General features: G+C 44.8%; 1 protein-coding gene across 1 annotated transcript in view; it reads left to right on the top strand.

The window, feature by feature from the left end:
* Positions 1–7,737, top strand: part of LOC120371877 (antigen WC1.1-like) — a gene marked incomplete at its 3' end in the record, with an annotated part of 29,409 nt that extends 21,672 nt beyond the window's left edge. The window contains 3 exon segments of the mRNA XM_039488321.1: positions 5,352–5,435; positions 6,570–6,659; positions 7,631–7,737. Coding sequence (XP_039344255.1) covers positions 5,352–5,435; positions 6,570–6,659; positions 7,631–7,737 — 281 coding nt within the window.
* Between the last annotated feature and the right edge of the window lie 12,028 nt (positions 7,738–19,765).

Raw genomic sequence — 19,765 nt, forward strand, 5'->3', positions numbered from 1 at the left:
ATGGACCCTCTAGCTGCTGGTTACATTCCAACTGCCTGGAGCTTTCTGCGCGCTTCTCCCTTCCCACTGCCGTGGCGGCTGCCCGGCGCGGTGTCATGGCTTCCTCCGAAGTCGCTCAGCAGCTGGTGAGTCCCGCCCGGGGACACGTGAAACTTTCTCACCTCTTCTGTCCCCCCCAAAAAACTTCCTCGGCCAGGCCGGGCTGCACTGCGCCCGGCCACCTCCCCCCAGACCGGTGGCGCAGCATGGCCGCAGCACAGCGTGGCCGAAGGAGCGGGGGGGGGGGTGCGGCATGGCCGAAGGAGCCAGCCAAGGGGGGGGGGACGCACAGCAGCCAGAGGAGGAGCCAAGCGGGGGGTGCCTTTTTTATGTTTCCTCCCCCTGCACTTAGAACCTGGCTACGCCACTGATCTGAGGCCCTGACCCAGAGTTATATCATTGCATCTTCAGTCCTGTGAGCTTGTCATTGGGACTGGGCACAAGTCTCCATTGCAAAATGTTTTGGTGAAAAATGCAGATTCAGAGACACTGAAACATTTCACAAATTCCTGACAATTCCACCCAATTGTTCCAAATACACACAGAACAATTCATTTCATTTCAACACTTTCTAAAGAAAACATTTTGGTTTTTTTCAGTTTTATATTACTTTTCCATTAGAAATTTCCTTTAATTTTATCTATAAAAAACAAATAAACAAACAAATATTAACTAATGTCCAAATGATTTCAGTCAACATTAAACTTTTTTTTTACTTTTTCATTTGCCAAAAATTTCCCCAAAAAGTCATTTTTGGATCAACTCAAAACAATCTTCAAGTTAGTTTGCTTTTCTTCCCCAATGACCAGAGAACCAAACCATCTATTTTTATTTATTTATTTATTTATTTGCCAAGCTGTAGCTCTGGTAGCTGGCTCTGTGTTGAGACCAGCAGTTACTCTTGTAAACTGATGGAGATGGAATTCCTTCCCAACATACACTGTGAGTCCCAATTCTAGGGACAGTTAATGTCCTATCTGCCCATCCTGCAGCCTTGGAGTGTAACCAGTGAGGGGTCAGGAAAGCGACTGTCTGGGGCCAGGCTAAACTATCATTTGAAAACTGCTCTGGAGCATTGGAGCAGGGGATGTTCTGTGCCCCCCTCCCACCGCAGTCACTGGTCTATTGAGCTCCCTCCCTCCTGCCCCCTGCGCAGCAGGGTTGTCCTTACTATGAGGTGAACTCAGGTGGCCACCTCAGGTGCCAGACTATGGGGGGTTGCCACTAGGACCCAGAGTGTAGAAAATTGTGTCTGCTGCTGGTGCATATGTATCTCTCTGCTCTAGACGCACAGAGATGGTGGAGTGCTGTGCTAGAGGAAGGGGGGCACAAGAGACATAACAGGCAGGCAGGAGAAAAGGTGAGAGGGAATAAATGAAAGCAGCAGGAGCTGCAGGGAGAGAAAGGAGGAGGAGCCTCTTATGTACCTCTCGAGCACCCCCAGGAGCCTGGACTGATTAATACCAGCTTCACAGGGAGCTTCCTGTTTCCTGCTGCTTCCCTGAACCCACTTGAGGAGAACAGGCAGTCAACTGAAGTAGTAGGAGCCAGTTAGGCCCTTAAGATGCTGATATCTTCCCTCACTCAGGCCCTGCTACCAGCCTGCTTATTTGTCCCCTTCCATTGAGTGTTGAGAGCCACTCTAGCTGGCACAGGACAGCAGTCATGAGTGAAAGAAGAAAACGCCCCTCTGGGGCAGCATTCAGAAAAAGAAAGAAAGCAAAGGAAGCTTTTCTAGCTAAGCAGGAAGGAGCTCTCCTGAGATATATAGACTTCCAGCCCCAGTGAGTATGTGAGTGGTGAGGAGATGCCTGATCTTCCAGTTAGTCAGAGTGCAGGTGACCTGGCAGCTACTACAGCATCCATATCTCCATCTCAAATGGATGTAATCATGCACATTCCTAAAGAAAAGTGTAGATCAGAGAAGAGTGTGGTGGAGGTGCTAGAAACAGCTGCTGCTGAGTTTAGTTCCTTAAGTCTAGATGATCCAGGACTATGGACCGACTTGAGCAGTTGTCTGAGGGACTTCCTTGTACTGCATGGGCCACAGCAAGTGAAAAACTTCATGTTCCCCAAAGACAATGAAAATAGAAGTTTCCATCTAACACATTACTGGTGTGAAATCCCCAATGGTGACAAAGTGGAGAGGCCATGGCTTATGTACTCAAAAACCCAGAATGCTGCATACTTTTTTGTTGCAGACTCTTCCAGTCTAATGTTCCAGACACATTGGGTTCTACAGGAACAAAGAACTGGAAAAATCTGACTAGAAATGGGGCATGCCGTGGGAAGGCAGCAAATCACCAGAGAGCATTCCATAGCTGGAAAGAGCTTGAGATGAGACTAAGGTTAAAGGCCACCATAGATGATCAGCATCAAGACAAGATTGCAGCAGAGTCTCTTTACTGGCAAAAGGTTCCTAAAAGGCTCATTGCCATTGTGAGAATTCTTGCTACCCAAAACCTAGCACTGTGTGGCACTTCAGATCAGTTGTATGTGCCAAACAATGGAAACGTCCTTAAAATTGTGGAGTTGATGGCTGAGTTTGATGCTGTACACCAGGAGCATCTAAGAAGAGTCACCACCCAAGAAATGTACACACACCACTACCTTGGAAAAACAATTCAAAATGAGATCATACAGTTACTGGCAACAAAAGTCAAACATAAGATTGTGGCACATCTGAAGTCACCAAGATATTACTATGACAATGTGGGTATTTGCCCACGAAAACTTATGCTCCAATACTTCTGTTAGTCTATAAGGTGCCACAGGAGTCTTTGTCGCTTTTTAAAGATATTACTCTGTTATTCTGGACTGCACACCTGACATCAGCCATACTGAACAAATGACTTTAATGGTGTTTTTTGTAACAACAGAACCTAGTGAAAATGTCCCTGCAATGGTGACTGTCAGAGAACATTTTCTAGAATTTATTAAAAGCAGCAAAGAATCCTGAGGCACCTTATAGACTAACAGACGTTTTGCAGCATGAGCTTTCGTGGGTGAATACCCACTTCATCGGATGCAACCTAAAATTTATTGACATTGATGATACTACAGGAGCTAGTATAACAAATGTGCTTAAAAAGCTGGAAGATACAGGAATTGCGATAACTGACATGAGAGGTCAGGTCTACGATAATGGTGCCACATGAGAGGAAAGAATAGAGGAGTGCAGACACAGATCCGAGAGTTAAACCATTGAGCTCTTTTTGTCCCATACAGTTCAATGTCCCATACATTGAACTTGGTGATCAGTGATGCAGCATCAGCTTCTAGTGAGGCTGCTGAATTTTTAAATGTAATTCAAAGCATCTATGTATTTTTCTCTGCATCAACACATCGATTGCAAATTTTGAGGCAACATCTGGGAACATTCTCTCTGACACTGAAACCACTGAGTACCACAAGATGGGAAAGGCGACTGGAGGCATTAAACCCTATCAAACACCAAATTGGGAAGATAGATGATGCCATAGTTGCCATTATGGAGGATAATGCTATGACAGGAATCTGGGAGAACAGTGGCAGAGGGAAATGGAATCCCCAGAAACATATATAACTTCAAATTTCTGTGTGGCTTTGTGTTGTGGCAGGACATACTGTTTGAAATAAATGTTGTAAACAAGAGACTCCAAGGTGTTGACCTTGATATATCTGGAGCAATGGAACAACTGGACAAAGCAAAGTCATACCTACAGTCTTACCGGACAGATGAGGGATTTCAAAATGTTCTGAAGAGTGCACAGAAGTTGGCAGAGGAACTTCACGCTGAAGCTATTTTCTCATCCATTCAAGAATACAAGAATCACTGAAGAAGAAGATATTTTGATTACGAGGCATGGGATAATCCCATAAGAGAACAATTCAAAGTTGAATTTTTTAACCAGGTGCTAGATTGTGCAATACAGTCAGTTGAAGAACGTTTCATGCAGCTCAAGGAACACAGCAGTATATTCGGGATGTTGTATGATATTCCAAAACACCTCACTATGCCTGAAGAAGACCTACACCAGTAATGCAGAGCACCAGAGACAGTGTTGACACATGACGGCATGCGCAATATTGATGCGAGTTATTTAGGTGACAAACTGAAAGCCCTTTCAAGATACATTTCAGCAGGATCAACTCCAAAGGCTGTTCTGGAATATATGTGCACAAATAAGATGGCCACACTCTTTCCAAATACTTTTGTTGCTCTGCGCATACTTCTAACACTTCCTGTAACAGTTGCCAGTGGAGAACGCAACTTCTCCAAGCTGAAGTTAATTAAAAAACACCTATGCTCCACAATGACACAGGAGAGGCTGGTCAGCCTTGCCACCATCTCAATAGAGCATGAGCTGGCCAAGACTGTGGACCTTCAGCAGGAAGCAGTTCAAATCTTTGCAACAAAGAAGGCACAGAAAGCACCACTTTGATTATTCAAACAGATAAAAATGCCAGTGTTTACTATGCAGACAAGAAAAGTTACATTTGCTGTTTAGGCGTTTGAAAGTCAAGTGTTATTTAAAATTTTTGAACAAGGCATTTTAAGTTGTTAGTTCTTCTTTATTGGGGTAGGTAGCAGAGCAGTACCATGAGAGGAGTAGAACAGGAAGAAGGAAGAATTGAGACCTTTCAAAGTTTTGGCCCAAGCGAGGGGGTATGGGGGCATCATTTGAGCTCCCTGCCTCAGGTGCCAAAATGTTGTGGGCTGTCCCATGGAGCAGAGAGATCATCGCAGGAGAGCCTCATGACTTTGAGTCACAGCCCTGTTATCCTTTGTGCCATTTTGTCTCAATGTCTGATGGGAACATCCTGCCCAAGGGCTGTGCTGTGGTGGGGCTCAGGGAACATGCTCAGGGCATCTCCCAGCACCACTGCTAAAATGGTTACAGGGAATCACAGATTCTGCTCTGGGCCTGTCTTTGCCTAATCTGGAAACACCACAGAGAGCTGATCGACTGATTCATGGGGGAGGTGGGTATTTACCCTTAAGAAGGAGGAGTCCCCTCTGTGGCTGAGGAGGCCAGGACCATTGTGGAACTTCCCTGGACCAGCAGCCAAAGATGTGCCCTTCACTCACCCCAGTATATTTCAGGTCAGATTGTAGCATCCCCTCAGTCACATTTACCACAATAACATGGAGATTTCTCTTGGAGAGTCTGTGTCAGCCTCTGACCACTCAGAGTCGATGTGAGTCACCATCTCCTATAAAAGAAGGAATAGACTGAAACTGGAAATCCTGCTCCTGGCCCCGGGTGTGTTCCCAGTCCCACAGTTTTGCTGTTCTCACTGTGATGAATTTCTGGTTCTCGTCTCTCCAGTCTCCTATTCAGATGACTCAGTGATGAAGCTGCAGTATTACACCGGGGACAGTGAGGGGGAAAATGATCCTGGATCAGAACAAGGTAATGCAGGAGGGGTAGACTCAGGCCGAGAGACCCAAATCTAGGCAGAGAACAGAATTTCTATGACACTTCTGCAATTGCAGCCATTTCCCCTCACACGGGTCCCATTTTACACTGTTGGGTCTAATCCCATTGAACAGGATTTCTGCCAGAATCTCAGGATGGGAACATGTGACCATCTCCTGAGCACACACCCCTGGGAGTGATTTGCAGTGACCTTCCCAGGTGAGGAGCTGGAGGAGACGGGTCAGTCTCTTTGGGTGGAAGGCGTCAGTGCCCAGCAGGGCTCGTCTCTCACTCCTGAGAAGAGGAATATTGGCCTATGTTAGAGAGAGAGATGATTGTCTTGTGTTATAATTACAGATGGGCTCAGCCCAACTCACTGATCCGAACCCACCAGAACTTTGGGGGACGGGGGATTTGCAGATTCTGGCCCCAGCTCCAGATGTCAGTTTTGCAGCTGACACCTGTTGCTATAACAAGCTGAAGCAAAACACTGGATCTGAACTTTCTGGCCTGGGCCCATCTCTAAGTATAAACAGGGTGTCATTTCTATCCCAGCTGCTCTCAAGGGAGTCCATGAATTTGGGCCCTTTGGGAGTTTAGCCTGTGGCTGGGGGAGGAGACACTGAGCAGATGAGCCAGTTCTGCTGAGAAGCTGGAGCGCTGCCAAGCTGAGCCCCGGGCTGCCTGAGAGGCTAGTGGAGAGCAGGAGCTCACAAAAGATCAGAACAGCAACCTCCCAGTGGGAGCTTTAAATCGTGCAGAGGGGAGGTTCCCCCTCCCCAGGGAAACAAGAAAATTCAAACCTGCAGAAATCAGCTGGATTCACATAGGCCGGCTCTGGCCTGGCAGCGCCCATGTCCCAACCTGTTATCTCAGCACAAGCCCAGATCCTGCTCCCACTGAAACACATACAAGAGCTGCTGTTGGATTCTGCAGGGACAGGACTGGCCCCTAATTATTTCTGGGACTCCTGTTTTACTGTCGTTCTCTGACTTGTGCCCTCTCACCATGGGCCCCCTGTTACTTCCCCTCTGAAGTGCCATGATAAACAGCTCTAGTTATAAGGGCCACCTGCACTGAAGAGAGGCTGCTGGTGCCAGGGGCTGACTGTGGCATTTGCTGTTTCAGAGGGAGCTTCCCCAGGGGGGTCTCAGTTGGATTATGATAATGTGGAGGAGCCTGCCCTGAACGACGTCTCCCAGACTCCAGATGGCCAAGGTGAGAAGTGAATCCGCCTCCTGGAAGCAACATCACCTTGACAAAAAACTAACTGTATTTCCCAGTAGGAACAATAGTGGTTTGTTAAGAAAACCACAAAGTTCACCCACCAGTATTGTCTATTGGCGTAACACTGGGGGCGCTGACCAGGTGCATTACAAGAGCTGTGTGGAGTTCCAGGGGTAGGAAAGCGTGTGATGTCCTAGGTCATGACAGAGGCCCATTGCAGGGATTGAAGGAGCAGTTTGCTCATGAGCTGCCCACGCGGTACTTGGCTCAGATCACTGACCTTGACCCACACTGCCATGAGCACTAGGGTTACTCACTAGTTGTAAAGAGGTAATATCAAAGGAGAGACCTTCACATAGGAGCAATGTTCCCTGCCAGCCTTTCCTGACATGCAGCTATGGCAGCTTATATACATCTGTGTCAGACATGCTTTGACAGGGGGAAGAGAGGGGGACATAGAGATTTTACACCCAAAGTCCCATTTCTGACCCTTATTAGCTGGCTCAGCTCCCAGTGGTTTCAGTGCATTGGAGACTGATGGCAGTTTATGGGGTAAACCTTATCAGGAGAACGCATTGAAAAGACATTTTAAAATATTATCAAATTTAGGAAGCCAGGAACAAACTCTGAAGAATTCCAAGTCATTTACATTTGTAATTATTGTAACCAAATGCCTTGTGGAGCGATCCCTCTGTACTAGATCCCAGTCACATCTTTCTACAACTCCCATCCCCTTGTCATCTGGGAGCTCTAGGATCCTCTCAACCAACTATTGAAATGTATCAAATCAATGTGATCTGTAAATCCCTTCAATCTGAGGGTTCCAGAGAGGGCTTACCACCCTGAGGGTGGAAGTGCTGAGAGATCCCCAGGGACCAGTAAGGCTGGTGCATCTGCAGCTTGTAGTTTAATTCTGTCTTCACTGTGAATATTCTCTTAATTACTTCACATCTTCATGTCAGATGCCCCTGCCCTGCCTGGAGATGTCCCAGGGGATGGTTATGATGATGCCAGAGAAGTGTCTGAGCCTGAAGATGACCCTGGTTTGGGGCAGAATGATGAGAAAGGCACTGGTGCAGTGACAGGAACAGGGATTCACAGACAGGTGAGTTTGCACTTCACAGTGTCTCTACAGAATGGGATGGGTGTAAATGTGCATTACACCACAAAGGAACAAACCTGGCCAACCCAACGCCTGTGGGAAAAAAACACCTCTCTTTCTCTCTTCTCTTCTTTCCCTCAAAGCAGAGGCTTCAGTGCTTGCAGTGGGGATGGGAAAAGCAGCAAAATCCCTCAATCTCTAGGTTCAAATCCTTGTGTGGCTGCCACACCCTGGATTACTGGATTCCGACCAGTTTATTGTGTGTGTATCTTTTGGACAGAATCTTATAAACCAAAGTCCTGTTACTGATGTGCATTGTTAGAGCCCATGACACTTCCTGTAAAAGTCAGGCTTTGCCCATTATCCTTGGCCATCATCTCCTCTCCCCTCCCCTCCCTTCCCCATTGTGTCATGAGCAGAGACACCACCAGCCACCTCAGAGGAATTGGAGTGGCAATCAAATGTGCATTACTTAGTACTTGATAAGAATAACATGCTTATGTGTTAGCGCAGAGTGAATTATACAATGCCTTTAAGTAAGAGCTACTTCCTGAAAGTGATTGGGTTTTGTACATGCAGTGACAGGTGATTACAGTTCTCACTTGGCAACTGCAAATGGTCTGGAAACCAAGGATTTTACTTCCAGAATATGTACAGAGATGATGGATTAAAATTTGTCATGGACCCAATGAGAAGAACGAAGAGGGAACATTTTCTAACCCATACCAGAGAGTGCCCTCCACCATTGCTATGTAGCCATAAAATGTATCCACTGACTGTATGTGTCTCTCTTTGTATTTTAGGCTGGAGTCTGCACTCTCTAAGGAATGAAGGTGTCTCTGCAACAGAGAAAGAAACCCTGTTCCTGCCTCCTGGAGACACAAGTTATGATGATGTGGGACATGGTGACTCTGGGGGATCAGTATCAGAGAAATGCGATTGGACCAAATAACCTTGGGATAATGTAAAAGCTTTCCTCTTTCTCTCAGAAATGCTCCTCTGGCATGATTCCCAGAGACACTCCTGCCTGGTAGATAGACAAAGCAGATGTTTCTTTAGGGTTTGTGTGAAGTTGCAGGAAATACAAGTGTGATTGGGAAAAGTTCAGAGATTTCCTCTGTGTAACTTCCATTGATTGACCAGGATGGAAGTTTCCTGCTTTTTATCCCTGTAATTTCTTCAGGTTCAATTTGTGCCTTTTCTTATTAAATCCTTTCTGAAAGTCTTCCCCATAGTGAAAGTTTTTCTTGCCAGATGAATTGTGCAGTTTCCACGGGGAGAGGCTGAGACTGAACAAACCAAGAGACAAGGGTGGACCACCTCTGGGTATGGCAAGCTATTTGAAGCGGGTGGGGTGGTTTACACTGGCATGTGGTAAAAGTGAGACACCAGCAAGAGAACATTCTGCAGTGAGCAACATGGTTGTTCCTAAAGCAAATTCAGATTTGAAACATTCATTGAATCCAAGGAGATAAATGGGAAATTCCCCCTGGGTAATTCACACCTAAAATTAAACAAATGGAGAAAAGAATTCCCCATTAGCGATAAATACAAAGGAAGAATATTTCTGCTAGGATAATAAATACTTTATAGACAATAGTGACAAGGGGAAGGTTAATCAGAGTCTGGATTTCCACTGAACCAATAAAGCTACAAGTAACAAATCACTGAGTTGTTACTAGAAACCCCAGTAAAACTGATCATGTTCACACAGTGGAATATTTATTTCCAATGCCATCTACAAATATAGTTTAATATCAACGCTGAGCTGAGTACTGACCAGTGGAGAAGCCAGAAGTGTTCTCTGGATGAACCCTCAGTGAAATCAGTACCAGAACGCATGCAGAGTACATTGCTATTTCACAGAAATGTCTTTCTTTCCTTTACCACAAATCCTGCATTCAGTTTGGTCACTTCATCTGTACACAGATACAATGGAGATAGAAAAGGCTGACAGAAGGTGAAAGCAGATGATTGGAAGCAGGAAGTTTGGGGGTGGGAGAGTCTTATGAAGAGACTAGGAATAAAACAATTTACTTTTGAAAGGGAAAAACAGAAGACAACATTATTGAGACATGTAATAGAGTGTAGTGATCCTTGGAGACTGAGAAGGGAAATCTCAGGGGCTGTGCTAATCCATTCCAGGGGTTGTGTCTTCAAGACAGATGTGCGGGACAAAGGAAATGACCAGAGAGAGGAGGTGGCCCCAGGGTTGATGTTTGTGCTTTAGCAGGGAACCCAGGCTTCTGACTCTGCCTAGGGCCTGGGTTTGGTCAGTCCATCCAGGGGGGTCACATTGCTCACAGGCAAAGAGGAGGAGAACTCCCCCAAAAATGGTACATGCAGATCCTGGAGAAAAGGAAAGAGAAAAGGGACAGCAGTAGGTGAAGGTGACTGAGTATGGAATTCCCTTGTATAAGTGAGTTTTGATAAAATGCAAGGTCATACATATGTGACTCTGAGAAGGATTTATGTGTCATAATGGACAAACAACTCAGCATGAAATCCCAGGGTGATGCTGGCCAAAATGGCCAACACAATTCTTGGAAGTATATATAAGAGAATAATGACTAGAAATAGGGTGCTGATTTTCTCTCTATTCAACATTGGTAAGACCAATACCAAAACCTTGCATCCAGTTGTGTTGTTCACATTTTAAGTGGAACAGTGAAAATTGGACAAGGGACAGTGAAGAGCTATTTTTAAAAGAGCTGAAAAGATGCTTTACAGTGAGAGACAAGAGCTCAATCTGTTCAATTTATCAAAAAGAAGATCAAGAGGTGACTTGATTACAGTGCATAAATACACTCACAAAGAGAAAATACTGGGTATGAAAGGGCTCTTTCGTCTAGCAGACAAAGGCATAATAAAGAAGTTAATGCCAGAGAAATTAAAATTAGAAATAAGGGACAAATTTGAAATAGGTGATTAAACATTGGAACAAAGTACCAAGGGAAATGATGGATTCTCCACCTCACATGGAGTTGGCAGGAGGGAGCAGGAGCTACTTAAGCAAGTGCTCTCAGGTGATATAGAAAACTATTTCTCTCAGGTGCTTGGCTGGTGGGCCTTCCTCACATGCTCAGGGTCTAGCTGATCTCCATTTTGGGGTTCAGAAAGGAAATTTTCCACAGGTCAGATTGGCAGGGACACTTGGAGTTATTTTCCATCCTCTGCAACATGGGGCATAAGTCACTTGCTAGGATCATTTGGGTACATCTCACCAATCAACTCCCTGCCATTAAAGGGTCCTCATGTGTGGGCGCCCCTCAGTCCCTCCTAGTCTCTGTCTGTGGCACTCAATAGTTTAGTCTCCTGAGGGCTGTAACAGTTTGGTCTAATCCAGGCTGTTGGGCTCAATGCAGGGGTGACTTTGATGGTCTGTCATGTGTATTGGGGTTAGACTGGATTATTTAATTGTCCCTACAGGGCTTAAAATCTACACATCTATGTTATGGCTACAATGTTGCTGTGTCTGACCTCTGGCCACTTCAACTCACAGGTGCCCCCTCTTTCCAACCCAGTCACCTCCTAGCACTCAGGGAATGGCAGCAGCAACAAAAGGCAATAGGGCGCTGGTAGGAGTAACTTTAGGGACAGTCACTAGCCACAGAAAACAAAACCTCTCCCAGCAACCCTGACTGCTGCACATCAGGGTCTCTGGCCATACAGAAGATGGTCCAGCACTCACAGTGGAAAGGAATGAGAGAGGGACAGAAACACCCAGGAGAGGGAGTTACATGTTTCAGCCATGTTGGTATGTGGGTACCAGCTCAAACACATGCATTGTACCCACAAGCAGAGCAAGTTCACACTATAAAAACACCAAACCCAAGAGGGACATGTTAGTCTCAGCACAAGTTCTGCTTTAATCCATTAGAAACAATCTGTAATTATTGGGGCAGTTCGGTGCTGGAGTACACCAAACCCCTGAAGTGCCAGTAGTGTGCCCGGTACACCGTCACTGGGAGGCAAGCACTGTAGGTGCTTCGGCAACAAGGTCTGATTGGTTCCACTAACTGCTCAGACACGTGGCTAAGTGAACGGGAAACGTTATACATACACTAGGTCCAGAGGCTTAAACAGTTACAGTTCATAGGGGAAAATACTGGTAAATGTTTGGGTCTCTGGGGCTGTCCAGTTGAGAGTCAGGGTTCTTCAGGTCGAGTGCCTGGAGTGCCCTCTCCAGTCCAATCTCTATTCAAGCAAATGTGACCTTGCAGGTTTCTAGGTCATGTTGACTTAGTGTCTCTCTTTGGGGCTGCTCTCCATTGGCTTCCTGCTCAGCCGCTGCTGTTCCTCCATAAACCTCTCACAGACCTACAGCCAGCAGTTAGCTCTGGCAGTCACAGCCTGTTCCATGTGCAGCTCTGCATGTGGTTCCTGGGGATTGCCCTCTGCATCCAGCTCTCTGTAGCTCCTCACTTGCCATGAGACCACCACTCCCCACAATAGCCCGGCCCTTTCCTGGTTCAGGGCCATTCCCCTTACCTGTTCAGAGGAAAGGGAAGTGCCATGGGGAAGGGTCTGATGGGGGTTGTAGTCCCATTCTTAGCAGATCCATCACAGTCTCAAACATAAGATGAAAGATTCTGCAAACAAAGAAGGTTCCTCTCTGCCATATCATTCCCAATAAGTTTTGAGGTCACATTGATTGCCTCTTTTGTTTAACGAAATAGTCTTAAAGTCTGCATCCATCTTTTCAGCTCCTTTCTGTACCTTTAACTGCCAACTTTAAATAATACAGTTTGGGAACATACTGATTTCCTATATTCTTTTACCCATAAAAGATCCATGACATTTTATCAAATAACAGAAACTTGAGAAATTCAAAGTGTTTGTGAAAAAAAATACATTTTTTAAAGATATCTCTGGGGTCAGTGGATCCTGATCTACAAATGTTCAGGCCAGACTGAAGACTGAGTAACTGAAGGGAACATTCATCTGATAGACAAAGTTCCCTCTGACTCCCAGCAGAAGGGTCAGCAAAGCCAGCGTCACAGAAGCTGGCAGGAACCACAGCCAAGACAGGCAGGGTACATCTCCAAAACCTTGGAGACAGCATGGCCTGAGGTTCTGTAGGACTGACACTCTGTAGACCCAAGTCAAAGAAAAAGGCTAGACACTGACAACAAAGTCAGCACAACCCATTTCTTTTCACTGCATATGAGCCATCAGAAATCTGAGTTCTCTGTCTCCATGGAGGAACCAAGATTCTAGATTAGGCTAGAAAATCAAAGAGAGAATATGTATATTGACAACTTTCAATGTTTCGGAGGCTTTTGTTTCAATCAGGGACTGCTTGGCAAGCTGTCTGCCCCTGAACACTTCAAAGGGAAAATGTCACTACTCTCAGAAGGATAGAAGAGATCCTCTACCAAATGAATGATATTCCCATACATGGGTCAGTGCAGACTCAATCTCTCTTTGCAGTCCTAAAGGGCCTGGAGAAGTTAGGCCTAAAATTAAACAATAAGAGTGAGGTAACAGAACTGAGTCAAGTTTCTGTGTCAAATCATTAGTGAGACAGGGATCAGAGCAGACCCAGAAAATGTTCAAGCCATAACCCAGAAGAGTGAAGCTCAGAATATCAGTGTGTGGGCATATGAGCCTTCTGGGAAAATTTCTGGAGGAGAAGTCAAAACCCTCAAGATACCTGCACAAGGACAAAATTTCATGGCACTGAGGCCAACACAGAGTCCAGAATTCAGGGAGATTGTACATAGACTGAGCATCCTACTGAGTTTAGCCTTATATAGTCTGAATAAAGATACTGCGGTTTCAGCCATTTCAGCTTTCTATGGACCTAGCACAGTTCTCTTTCAAACACAGTCACCTACAATGTGGCACCCATCACACATGCCTCTCCAGCTCTCACCAACATAGCAGTGCTGTGCAGATTTACAAAACAAGGTATTATCCCCTGCGTGGCATGTAAATGCTTCAGAGACTTCCTTGTAGGCCTAAAGTTCCATTTAGACACCAACCACAAGCTGCTAGCTACTCTGCTAGGAACAAAGCCCCCAGATGAATTACCCCTAAAATACAACATCTGAATGATGCTCATGTGGTTCCAGTTTTCAGTTCCTTCTGTAACTGGAACAAAATCTCATGGCAGCAACCCACTTTCCAGAGCTGTCACTCCAGACAGTCCTCAGCCAGAGTTCAAGCTGGAGAACCCACGGACCAAGTGCTCCCTCCCTGGCCAATCAGTGTAAAGCACCCCTAAAGACATCAGCACTGCAAACATGCGGTGTGACATACCTGAGCTAGCTTTAGTCCAGTGTTTCCCAAACGGTGCATCCCGAACCATCAGCGGATCATGGGATGGTTCTAGATGGGTCATCATGTCCAGGCCTGGATTAACCTGTCACAAGACCCTGATGTAGGCAAACATACAGTTCTCCTGGCCAAGTGAAGAAGGGAGGCCTCCAAGCCCTCCAAACATCTCCCTGCAGTGTCCAGCCCCTGGACCCTGGACACTCTCACTATTCACAAGAAGCAACGCAACTCAGATTAGCAGTTAGACCTCAGATCACCTCTCCACTTCTCTCACAGAATTTATATATGTTCATAGTGAAGTCAAGTATAAGTTTATTTAACAAAGATAGACATTCAAACATTAGCAATAGAAGTATTGGAAACAAATGGTTACATATACAACAAAATTGCAACATGCATTCTGGAGCCCAGGCTTAATTAACAAGACACTCTCATGTCTTGTAGAGTAAACCCTTGCAACATTTTACAGCCAATCTAGCTTTGAGCCTCCTTTCATGAGTCAAATACGCTGTCAGCTTGACTCCTACATGAAGGCTCCAGCGTGGTCTTTTGCCACTCCCCTCCCACAAAATATACCAGTCCCATCCTTTGTCTTTATTCATAAACAGGACACTCCCCTGCGGTTTTGTGTCATCTGTCAATTTTCTCTCTTGCAAATTTTGCAGACTTTCAACTTACTTTGGCTCAGTTTGCAAATAGGCTTCCACTGTGTGGCATGCAATACACCATATAGATGACCAGAAAGGGAAACAGGTGTCTATTACTTAGTGCCTGAGAGGAACATTTCGGAGGTATGTCACCTCTTGGTGATCTGCCTTAGCTCCAGGACCTTAAGAACATATTTTTAGTATAGATCCATAACTCCTTAAATATCATCTGTGCATACATTTCACAATGATTATGATTACCAGTGGTCTACTGGCTATTGGTAGAGACCTTACATGGCACCCTTCAGAGAACTATGATTAAGGCTACGTTTTAGAGGTGTTATACAGGCGACGTTGTGGGACCTGAAGAAACAAACATTCCATTGATGCAAGTAGTGTTTGAAATGGGTCATAGGGGCAGGGAAATGGGTGTAGCTGATGATGACTGTGACCATAAAAATGATGGGGAGGAGAAACACAAGACCAGAGCTCTGAGCCAAGATTTGTTTGCAACTCTGGACCCCAGCCAGGAGAACACAAATGATTTAAACAAAGGGAGGTATGGAGATGAGGCACAGGTATGTTGCATGTAAGAATGTTCAAGGGGTTTGCCAGGGACCTGGTCACTGATGCTTGTTTGGCTAGAGCCTTTTGGATCAAGACAGCACAGAGACATATTGCTTTTTTTGTTGTTGTCTTTTAAGCTGCATGCTGAAGGGGGTCTCTTGACACACAGTGTAAAAGGTTTTAAAATCACATTCTGAAAAAATACAGAGATGCCTTACACGTATTTCTTACTGTAAATTTTTCAGCAGCTGAGAGATGGTTCTTCAGACGACTTGGAGATTGTGGTTACTGACAGCTCTGAAGGGCCAGATGGGTTGGGCCTGATCTGTTTTGCCCAAACCAGATGTGAAATAGGATGCCGAAAAAGTGAGGGATGCTTATTCTATAGGCCTGTACTAACTAAAGTTGAGGGAGAAATTTGGTATTGAGCCTGTGCGAGTTCATAACCGTAAAACCGTTGTGTGCAATTGTATGAGTTGTTGTGCATGGAATCATCAAGCACTGCCTGAGAGAGAAATAAATTGAGGATTGCCCTGGGCAATAAATTGATGATGCCCTGGGCATGCATGATGCCCTGGGGGCATCATGCATGCCCCCAGTCAGAGGCGTCACAACTGCGTGAACTGGTCTGTAGATTATGTGAACTGTAAAATTAAAGAAATTAGTCATAGCTTGTGTATGGAAAGTGTGTTAAATATCATCATCAAAATGGGGTACATGCTGCAGTTCCTCTGTTTAACCCAGGAACATTTAGCTCTAGGGGCAGAGCTGGTGGAGAAAGTGACAGAGGCAGAGGACCCAAATAGAGCATTAGATGAAATCATCAAACCGACAGATAAATGTTTTATGCGGAATGTTGAACATCTTGTTCATTCAACCAATTACAAAATCCTGCTGAGAAAAAACACTAAAAGTTAGAGCATGGTTTGGGTACAAACCAGGGCGTGTTGTAAAAATAAAATAAAGATGCGTGTTTTAAATAATATGTCAGTTGAAAATGACAGTGTGAAGCGTGTTTTTTATGGAGCTCATGGTGAGGGGTTGTTAAAAGGGATGCAGGTTGCCCCTGTAGTATACTTGTAGTTAAGTTACAGTTTGTCAACAACGATAAGAGGTATATGGATGGCCTGTTCCTCTAACAAGGGGTCTCAGGTGCTTGTGCATGAGGTTTAAAGGCTGTTGGGGCATCTAGGCCATTGTAAAGTAGCCCCAGAAACCCACTTAACTCGTATCACCTTCTGCTTCAGCTGTGCCTTTTAATTTTCCTCCAGGCCCCCTGCATTAGGACTTTAGTGATTGTGATACCTCTATTTTCAGCAATGTCGCAGGTCTCTTGTCTACTGGTTCATATTATTTAATGCCGTAAAGCATCTAGAGTTGCAGTTTGCGTAAAAGTGTTTTATACAAACAAAACAAAAATATTCTCTAAGGGCTTAGACAAGATAATCATAAACAGAATAGTAATTGTTACTTTGCAGGCCCTGCTACAAAGTATCTTCAAGTATGTAATCCCTCTATGTTTTTGTTAATATTATTTCTGACAGGCCATTGGATGGGGGAGATAATACCTCATAAAGTGGGAACGTGATTCTGAATGACAAGGGGGTGTTGATCTACTAGGTAAGTCGGTTAGACTAAAATCTTTGTGTCACAGAGATAATTATTTAGTTATGGAAATTCAGTAAACTTAGCATCTTTTTAGTCTTACATTATTTAATTTTAAGCCCGTGCTTTTGCTGCAGATTTTTAAAAAGCATGCTGCTTCAAATAGGCCTCATTGCATGCAATTTTTTTTATTGAATCACATATGTAAAACCCCTCAATTGACAGTTTTCATTGACAGTTTTCATACTATACTCAATTGTTTTTTTGGTACTTTAAAAACACTATTTTTATTGTATTTATTTTTAAAAGGATTGGCTAGAGTAGCATAAACATTTTTATATCACTGAACTTTTACAAAACATTCCTAAAAGAGGCTTTGTTGTGTTACACCTCATTCAATGCTAAAAATAGTAAATGGGGTTTTAGTGCTGCTGAGCACCGCTAGTTCCCAGTAGGCCCTGTAAATATGGATTTCGGTGCCTAAAGTTTGGCAGCAAAAATCTGAAAATACCAGCCTTTGTTTATCCAGAATTGCAGACATGCAAACTGATCACTGTGTGCTGGAAAACAAGTTTAGCTAGTACAGCTCCTTTCAGAGGGGAAGTGTCACAAAGGGTTGTTTCTAGTCTCCATCTGCTGATCAGCAGATACATCACCCTCTGGCTGGTCTGCGATAGTGAGCATGACAGGGATTCTAGATAATACTGAATCCCAAGCTGACAACTTCAGTCTGCTGTCATGGTAACTCTAGCTCCTGCCTTTAATAATTCTAAAACACTTATATGTGAAATTACAACGATGCGCAAAGAACAACAATATTGCTCAATCCTTGACATCGGCTAAATCATGCTTGTGCTGGGCTATATACTTCTTCTTTACAAACTATGGGCCTGATTTTTTAAGCCTCACAGACTTGATGTAAGGATAAGGCCTTTGTCTGCAGCCATATTAGGAAAGCAGCAGCCCTTAGTTAAGAAGCAGGAAGTCACATCTTCACATTCCATCCAAATTACATTAAAACAATGTAATATCGGGCTGTTAAGAAGGCGATCCTGTCCTAATAGCACCCACCATCACCAGATAAAGAAACAGATGGTTAAAGAAAACTTAGTTTGATAACATTATGTCTGGCAAGAAATCACTTATCAACAGTTGTGGTTGTAAAATCCTCATTTCTTTTATTGTTTTGTCTTTATGGTTCCCACTTATCTATTGTTTGTCTGTATGGTCTCTGTCTGATTTTTTGATTGTTTTGGTCTGTTACATAATTAATTTTTCTAGGTATAAATCAATAAAGGTGGTGGGATATCACTAGGGGTATGTCTACAGTACGAAATTAATCTGAACTTATTTATTCAAATTTTCAGAATTGAGTTCATACATTCGGTGTTGTGTCCCCACTAAAGCGCGTGAATTCAGCGGAGTGCATCCACAGTACCGAGGCTAGCGTCGAATGTTGGAGCGTTGCACTCTGGTAGCTATCCCACAGTTCCCGCAGTCTCTGACACCCATTTGAATTGTGGGTTAAGCTCCCAGTGCATTATGGGGCAAAAACATTCTCACAGGTTTTTCTGGGTGTCTGCCGTCACTCCCTCCTCCCTCCGTGAAAGCTACAGCAGACGCCATGCTGCCAGCAGACTGTGCAGCACGGTGCACCACCTGTCTCCTGGTATGTTGAATCCACTTTGAATGTCCTCTCCTCCTTCTATCTACTTTTTCATCTAACCATTTCCTGCCTTTTTTTGGCTACCATAGAATCATAGAATCTCAGGGTTGGAAGGGACCTCAGGAGGTCATCTAGTCCAACCCCCTGCTCAAAGCAGGACCAAACCCAACTAAATCATCCCAGCCAGGGCTTTGTCAAGCCTGACCTTAAAAACCTCTAAGGAACGAGATTCCACCACCTCCCTAGGTAACCCATTCCAGTTCTTCACCACCCTACTAGTGAAAAAGTCTTTCCTAATATCCAACCTAAACCTCTCCCACTGCAACTTGAGACCATTACTCCTTGTTCTGTCATCTTCTATCACTGAGAACAGTCTAGATCCATCATCTTTGGAACCCCCTTTCAGGTAGTTGAAAGCAGCTATCAAATCCCCCCTCATTCTTCTCTTCTGCAGGCTAAACAATCCCAGTTCCCTCAGCCTCTCCTCATAAGTCATGTGCTCCAGCCCCCTAATCATTTTTGTTGCCCTCCGCTGGACTCTCTCCAATTTATCCACATCCTTCTTGTAGTGTGGGGCCCAAAACTGGACACAGTACTCCAAATGAGGCCTCACTGGTGCTGAATAGAGGGGAATGATCACATCCCTCGATCTGCTGGAAATGCCCCATCTTATACAACCCAAAATGCCATTAGCCTTCTTGGCAACAAGGGCACACTGTTGACTGATATTCAGCTTTTCGTCCACCGTAACCCCTAGGTCCTTTTCTGCAGAACTGCTGCCCAGCCATTTGGTCCTTAGTCTATAGCAGTGCATGGGATTCTTCCGTCCTAAATGCAGGACTCTGCACTTGTCCTTGTTGAACCTCATCATATTTCTTTTGGCCCAATCCTCTAATTTGTCTAGGTCCCTCTGTATCCTATCCCTACCCTCCAGCGTATCAACCACTCCTCCCAGTTTAGTGTCATCTGCAAACTTGCTAAGGGTGCAGTCCACACCATCCTCCAGATCGTTAATGAAGATATTGAACAAAACTGGCCCCAGCACCGACCCTTGGGGCACTCCACTTGATACCGGCTGCCAACTAGACATGGAACCATTGATCACTGTTGAGCCCGACCATCTAGCCAGTTTTCTATCCACCTTACCGTCCATTCATCTAGCCCAGACTTCTTTAACTTGCTGGCAAGAATACTGTGGCAGACTGTATCAAAAGCTTTGCTAAAGTCC

This window comes from Mauremys reevesii, linkage group 1 (genome assembly GCF_016161935.1).
Source record: "Mauremys reevesii isolate NIE-2019 linkage group 1, ASM1616193v1, whole genome shotgun sequence".
NCBI classification, from domain to species: Eukaryota; Metazoa; Chordata; order Testudines; family Geoemydidae; genus Mauremys; species Mauremys reevesii.